Source organism: Phaethon lepturus, unplaced genomic scaffold (assembly GCF_000687285.1).
Source record: "Phaethon lepturus isolate BGI_N335 unplaced genomic scaffold, ASM68728v1 scaffold50837, whole genome shotgun sequence".
Classification (NCBI taxonomy): Eukaryota; Metazoa; Chordata; class Aves; order Phaethontiformes; family Phaethontidae; genus Phaethon; species Phaethon lepturus.
The window spans coordinates 1-7,826 of NW_010553598.1; the positions used below are offsets into that span (position 1 = coordinate 1).

Sequence of the window (7,826 nt, forward strand, 5' to 3'; positions counted from 1 at the left end):
GCAGGCACCTTGGGACGAGCGGGCAGCCAGAAAGGACCCCGCCTCGCTTCCGCTGGCGTCATCACCCAGCGCCGGCAAGGGCGCCTCCTCCAGTGCCTGCGGGTGGGCCTCGCCCTGCCCCCAAACCCCCGCAAGAGCGAAGTCTGGTCAACTAAAGCTTAAGTTAAAAAAAGCGGAACAAACCAACTGCCTAGGTAATGATTTACGTATCATCGCAGCCTTAGTCTGCACACGAGCCACTTTTTCTGCAGTCATTTTGAACAATTCTACATAATGCCAAAAGAAAGAATTCAGTTAACCTCTGCAGCACGACCTCAGCTGGGGATGTAACTTTTTAGCAGGGACTGTTGCAACAGGACAAAGGGTAATGGCTTTAAACTAAAAAATGATAAATTTAGACTAGCTATAAGGAAGAAATGTTTCACAATGAGTGTGATGAAACACTGGCACAGGTCATCCAGAGAGGGGGTAGATGCCCCATCCCTGGAACCATTCCAGGCCAGGTTGGACAAGGCTCTGAGCAACCTGGTCTAGTTGAAGATGTCCCTGCTCACCGCAGGGGGGTTGGACTAGATCACCTTTAAATGTCCCTTCCAACCCAAACCGTTCAGTGACTCTATGATGTATTCCTAGAACACAGTAATAAATTCACGCAGCATCTGCACTGCAAGCGGGGTATGGACATGTAACGCACACCGCCTTGTGGGAGAAGCCAAAAACCCCCAGAGTGAAGACTAAGAATGAATACAGCTGTATTACAAACAAAACTTATGACAGAACACTCTTGTGTACATCAAACTTTATAACGACGAACACTTTTATACGTTTGATTTTTATCAGAGGACTGTTTGTTTTTCCCAGCTTTATTTCTCGGAATAGTTTTTAGTCTTTTTGGTTTGGTGCTCTTCTTTAACGGGATTGCTTTCTCACCAACAAATGAATCATTAGATCGTGTTTTGTTTTTTAATGTGGTATCAACTCTGTCCTTAGGAGCACGAGGCTGATCTGGACTTTTCTGTGGTGCCTTCCATTTCTCGCCGCAGCGCTTCACTCGTATCTTTCTTCCCATCAGAACAGTCTCATTGAGTTTCAGTGCAAGATGTACAGCATCTGTATTCTACAAGAACAGACATGCTGTTTAAAAGCAGCATTACTTCCAATCGATTGCTTTCAAATAAACAGTTCCCCATCTTTAATTTTTGTAAGCAAGATTTTACAATAAAGAGCGCTCAAACTGCCCTATGTATTGAATGTCACAACATCTCTGCTCAGAAACACCAGCACACCCACATAGCCCACACCCTGAGGCACAAACACTTGAAAATGGGCTATAAAACAGCTTATGTGAGATGGGAAAGACAGAGGAAGAGAGATGAAGGAGAAACCGGGGAAAAAAGGTATTGGGCTGCAGGAAACAGACTTAGGAGATGAGGCTGGGAGACTGCCATGAGAAAGCAAGCTGTACTGAATTGCAAACAGAGAGAACCAGTAAACCAGCCAGCTGCAGGGAAGAATACCACTCGTATTTTGACACGTTAAGAAATGGGAGAAAACTTCAGTTGTACCAGAACACTTCATCTGTCCCTCCTTTAAGTCTTTCCCTTAAAGTTCATTTCTTTCATCCCAACGTTCTACAACTTTTCTTTGTACACAACCTAAAATAGTTTGCTTTGTATCTGCTTCCACAGAACTGGTCTTCCGAGCTGCTATTAACATACACAACAATGCTACCACTTAATGATATACACAAATCCAAAAAATTATTAAAAAATTTTTAAAAGGCCATAAAGGCAAATCCCAATTCAGTTTCTGAAGAACTCCCAGTGTCCTGAAGCACACCATTCATACATACCTCAAAGAGAACGTAGCCGAAGCCTTTACCCAAGCCAGTCTTTCTGTCTCTCACAATTCGCACTGCTACCACACCTCCACATACAGAAAAGTGCTCTCGCACAGCATCATCACTGATGTCTGCAGGCAAATACAATGACACAGATGTCTCCTCAGCCAGACACACAGCTTTTGAAGCCTGGCCCAAATCCAAATGTTTTATATTTGTCAATTCAGGTACACAAACATACAGAAGTTAACAATGCAGATTTTATAAAGGACTTATTTTTTTATTTTATATTTTATATAAAAAATAATTTGGTGTTATTTTATAATTTGACAGTTACTGATTCTCTAGCTTTAAAGAGTACAATGTAACTCACAAAGGAGAATGAAGGCAAAGACTGAATTAAATTTTTCAAATAATTTTATTTTTTGTTTGAACATAATAGAAATTAAGATTCATGCTATTTTTGTAGCTCATTCTTATGCCAGGATCTCTTTCTAAGAATTAATGCTGCTGATAATAAGCTTGAGCTGGCAGCTTTTGAAGTCTAATACTCATTGACTGAACCCTGAATTTTAGCTGAATGGGGGAGAAGGGATTTACAGTGTCCAGCCACAGTTGCTACACAATTATTTTGATAATGGCTGGATGTACAAGGCTTTTTTCTGCTGCCTATGTGAGCAGACAGGTGTGATGTACCAACACAAAAATACAGGTTATTCTCTTTTCTGTACAGGTACACTTCATACCATTGTAAATCCCTTTACACAGATATAATTATATCTGTGCTAAGCCGGGGGGGACACACGGACTGAATTTAGTAGTACAGGTTTAATTACAGCAATAGGACTTAGATGTTCTGAGAAAGGTTCAAGCTGCTGAAGCCATTTTCAGCACACTGCCAATGTCCAAACAGTTCTTTTCTGCAGGATGCGCACAGGAACATACAGCACTGACACAAGCGCTACACAACAGGCGTAGGTAACATCACCACAATTATATTTGTCACCTATCCAGATTTTCAGACAGGTCAAGTTTCAGGCTGAAGTCTAAAGCCTGTTTGTTTCAGCATTACTGGCAGCTCTGCATCAGGCCATAGGCACAGGGCATGCCTTCATCCTGTGTATTTACATGTCTATACCACCCTTAAGTAAGATGCTCGCCCCAAGCATCCTGACTCCAATTATACCCTCATATGGACCACACCTGATGGCGATCCCTTCATTTACTCTCCAACCTACTCAGCAGCAGCTGAATACTCATCAAGCACTGACTGAACTATACAGTAAGCACCTCCACATGGGTAACAACTGATTGCCAACAGATGCCTGGACAGAGTCATTCACAGACAGCATCAAAATGAGAAACCATCACTGTGTATTCACTTGGAAGTAGTTCACAAACAGCTACCAGTACACATTTGACAGTTTAAAAAGCTATGGCCTATGCAGTTAAGTCATATTTATTTAAAAAATAAATTAAAATAATAATTAAAAAGTAACACCAAGAACTAAAAGTGCTTGCAGTTCTAGTTACCATAAAGAAAACAATTAATCTGCAGAACTTGCCAGAAACTTACAACCCCCTTAGGTGTTTCAGTTAAAAAAAAAAGAAAACTGCTATTTAAAAAATTAATTCCAGCAAAAGATATTTAGCTACCTAAACATGCTAGCCTAAATATCAATAAATAAACCCCCTAATGTAACACATTCCATAAATGTTAAGTAATGATGTATAACAATCCATATTAATTAGACTTACCATATGAGAGATTTCCCAAGAATACAGATCGTTTATTGTCATGCTAAAGAAAACAAGAGATACAAGACAGTAAGTTATTTGATACAGGGGGGAAAAAAAAAAAAGGAGGGGGGGGAGGTTTCTAGTCACACATCTTACTTACCGAACTGTTTTTTGATGCAATGTCAACTCTGATGTGAAATCCACTAGCAATTTCTGTTCCATTTCTTTTGTATCCAAAACCAGAAAGTTTTAAAAACAAAATGGACAAGCCTTACTTAATTTACAATGTCGCCACGTAGCATTATTCCAAAAGCAAATTTACTTCTAAGTTTGAAAAAACATTTTATCCCAATTCAAGCAAAAGAGAGGAGGTGGTTTAAATTTATCTTTTAACACCCTGTAAGTCTACGTTTTCAACAGGGAATGAGGAACAAAACCGAGACTCACTCTTTTAGAGCCTTAATGGCGTCACATTCTTCCTTAAATACAACATAAGCATTAATGAACTTCGCATTAGGGTGCACCTTATGCCTGGAAGGTTAAAAAGATGCATATTGTTAAATCATTCTGATGGTGTGCAGTGCACAAGCACTCCTTATTAAACACATTTATGCCTCCTGTAGTTTTGTGCACAGTTAACAACTTCATTTCTCTTAAACACAGAGCTAGCCCCTTATGCCCAAGGCAGTATCACTGTACACCTTTCACAGCCTGTATATGCACCCTGATCAAGCTTCCTCAGCTCATAAATATATCCAAAGGAATTAAAGACTATCAGTGTCTTCCTCCTTCCTAAAATGTAAGAAATGCAACCTATGTTAACAAATTACTTGCTAGTATACCGGGCACATAATTATTTTTCACTTCTCAAGAAAATTTATATAGACAGAAAGGTAATTAAAAAAGTCACGAGAAATACAAATAATAAAAAAACCAATATAACCAAACAGGTAACAACCAACACTTAAAAATTACTCTTGCCTTGAAAAATAAATCATGAAATTCACAAAAGGAACCTACTTTATTGCTGCTAACTTTTTGGATAAAGTGTCTTCTGCTGGAACCTTTAAGATAAAAAGAGCTTTAGTTAAGTGGGCCTAGTGTCAATTTATCTCAAATATTTGTTCTTGAAAACAAAGAGGAATTAAAACAGGCACCCTTCCCACTCAAAGCAATGTGGCCACAGTACAGTGAGCAAATGACGTAAGTGGCTATCCCTAGAGATGATCTAGAAAGACCTCAGAATTAGATAGCTTGCTTTGACTTCATCTGTTATGTTTCTTGAGCTCCAAGAGTGTTACCTTCAACTGTTTTACACAGTACCTTGTTTTACAATCAGTGTCTTTGCTATTACGATTTAAAAACAGGTAAATAATACCTTAGATAAACAAGCAATAATAAAGGCATTCTTCTCACAGAGAAAACATAGCTCTGACAGTATCAACTGCTGTTACAGGAAAAGTAAAATGTGATGAAAGGAAAGACAGGTCTGCGGTGCCTCTGTGGTAAGACCTCCAAGCTCCCTTCTAATGGCAAAAAAATACACCCCCAAACCCACTTCTGAAGTAACGAAGATACAAGCCTTATGAATAATTTAAGATCAGAAACATAATTTTATTATACAGCATTAGAGGAAATAACCTACCAAAGACCGGAACCGAATGGATTTTATTTGTCCATACTCTTTAAAAAGAGATTTCAGCATCTAAACAGAAAATATTACAAATATTCAATACATTTTTGCAATCTGGTAATAAGAATTATTGTTGAATATTTATTAGTAAGATTGGTTTTACATTATTTTCATTTTACTTTACAAGGTAAAGTGCTACTGAAAATATGCAAGTAATTTGTAACTGTCTCTGTGTTTCTTGTGGCAGTTCCTTATTCTACGAATTGCCAAAACTGAATTCGTACCCCTTACTATGGAAGAGTATAAATCTAACATATTCTTCTCCTATTCTATGAAGTATTATCTGCATTCAAAATTAGATGCGTTCTCTAGCTTTGTAATCGTAAGTCATTTTGTATTTAATACTACTAAAGAAAGAGAAACTGCATCCACCGTTGTAAAAAGCCTAACTCCAGTATAACAAAAGAGATAGCCTCTAATCGTTTCTGATAACGAGCATTATTTCCTACTTTCCCAAAAAGCAATTTTAGTCACAAGTATGTGTGACTTCTCATCTGGAAACGTCCCGTCAAACTAAAGACTGCTGCAATTCTTTTCTTTCCTTTAGCAGATGAAATCCACTCACATACCTGAACAGTACAGTTGACAGGCAGGTTTCCAACAAACACAGTTCTTCTGTTTACCGTTTCATCAACCACCTTTTTTTTCTTTTGTTGTTTTACAGTAGTGCCTGTGTCTGAATTAACAACACTTTTGGTGACGGCAGGAGAAGCCCCCTTTTTTTGTTTCATTTTGTTTTGAAACAGTTTTTGCTCTTCCTCTTCATCTGCCTGCTCCAAAGCACTCTCTCTTATCAGAAAGAGACAAGCAAATTATAATTGATGGGGAAAAAAATAAGAGTTTTTGAGGTCAAAGAATTGAAGCATCCAAGATAAATATTTTAATTTATATTTTAAATTATATCCAACATAAAATTTCAAACATTATTGCTTATTATGCATAAACAAACGTATCTGACCATTCCCTAACATGGAAAACTATTTGCTGTCCCCAGGACGTGGCATCCACTATTTAGTAGGAGTAATAAAGAATTCAGAATTAAGTAATTTGATATCCTCTAAAATTGAAGGGGGGGAAAAATTGTCTTTGCATACTAGAACTAGAGAGAGGTCTAATTCATCCCAGCATCCAGGACACTCACAACAAACAATCCTTTGGGATTCATCCATACACTCACAAGTCGATCTACCCAAACTTCCTGTAAGAACATGAAGAATAAGCAGATCTGAAGAAGCCTCTGGAACACTACTCACACTCAAACAGCAAGCAAGTTTCATGGGCATGGAAGATGCAACAACACACAGTGCCAGAGAGAGGACAAGGTGTTAGCCTCAAGCTACAACCAGCCAAAATTTATTATCCAAATTTCATTGTACAGAGACTAGCTTCTTGCCTGTGCTGACAGCATCTTGGTTCAACCCTGAGTATTTACGGGAACAGACAGTGTAGTTCTATGTCACAGTAGAGGGCAAGCGTGATAAAGACAACTAACTCTGGTACCTTGCTGAAAAAAAACCTCTGCTCCTTTGACTGTGGCTCAGCTGGATAAAGCCAGCCACAGTTACAAAGCATCACCTCTCGTGCCAGAGAGAACCCTTTGTCTAAATCTACAAACCTCCAGACCTGTTAGCTCTCTAACACGGAATCTACACTTCACAGACCTAGAAATTCAGAAAGTTGGAAGTGTTTACTACCTTCTGGGGGAAATTACAGAAAATTTTCACAATCTTCTTAAATGCCAGGTTCAAGATGAAACATAGAATCTTTAGGTTGGAACAGACCTTGAAAGGTCACCTGGTCCAACCCCCCCTGCAGTGAGCAGGGGCATCTTTAACTAGATCAGGTTGCTCAGAGCCCCGTCCAACCTGACCTGGAATGTTTCCAGGGATGGGGCATCTACCACCTCCCTGGGCAACCTGAGCCAGTGTCTCACCACCCTCATGGTGAAAAATCTCTTCCTTATACTTAGTCTAAATAGAACTTTATTGCTTCACTGAACTCACAAACTTATGATTAATCTAGATGTTAGGTTTTTTTAATCTTATTATAAAAACATATCACCTACTCACCTGTTTGCCAATTTTTTTTCTGCTTCTGAAAGTTCCTTCTTTCTGACTTTCTTTGCTTTTATAGTAGGCTCTTGTATGACAGATGAGCTCTGGTCTTCTGACACTTTCTCCACTTCTTTTGTATGCTTTCTTTTCTTATTTTCCTTTAAAAAAATTTTTTAAAAAAATTAACTTGAAAAACAAAATTCCAGAAACGCCCTACAATTATTTTATGTACCATAGTTTATTTGTAGCACCACTAACTGAAGCCAACAAGTCCAAGAAGTGGTGCTTCCCACATCCAGACCTGCCTGCTCGCGGGTGCACCCACCCGGCCTCGTCACGGCACTCCCAGCCCACGGCGGATTACCGCCGGGACAGCACACCGCGAAAAGCGACCGTCGTCCTCGCACTTCAAAGATTCACTTCTCGGCTCCCAGGAGGACGCACCCCCCGCTAACCGCGCCCTTGAGTAAGCCGCCCGCCCTCCCGTCAACCGCCCACC

The 7,826-nt window shown here is 39.4% G+C and overlaps 1 protein-coding gene across 1 annotated transcript; it reads right to left on the reverse strand.

The window, feature by feature from the left end:
- Nucleotides 1-8: 8 nt before the first annotated feature.
- RBM34 (RNA binding motif protein 34) lies at nt 9-7,485 on the reverse strand (the record flags this gene model as incomplete). Its single annotated transcript, XM_010291574.1, has 10 exons — nt 9-114; nt 800-1,117; nt 1,853-1,971; nt 3,599-3,641; nt 3,741-3,804; nt 4,028-4,111; nt 4,601-4,644; nt 5,226-5,285; nt 5,843-6,062; nt 7,343-7,485. Coding segments are annotated over 10 exons (1,201 nt in total), but the record flags the coding sequence as incomplete, so codon positions are not given.
- Nucleotides 7,486-7,826: the final 341 nt, after the last annotated feature.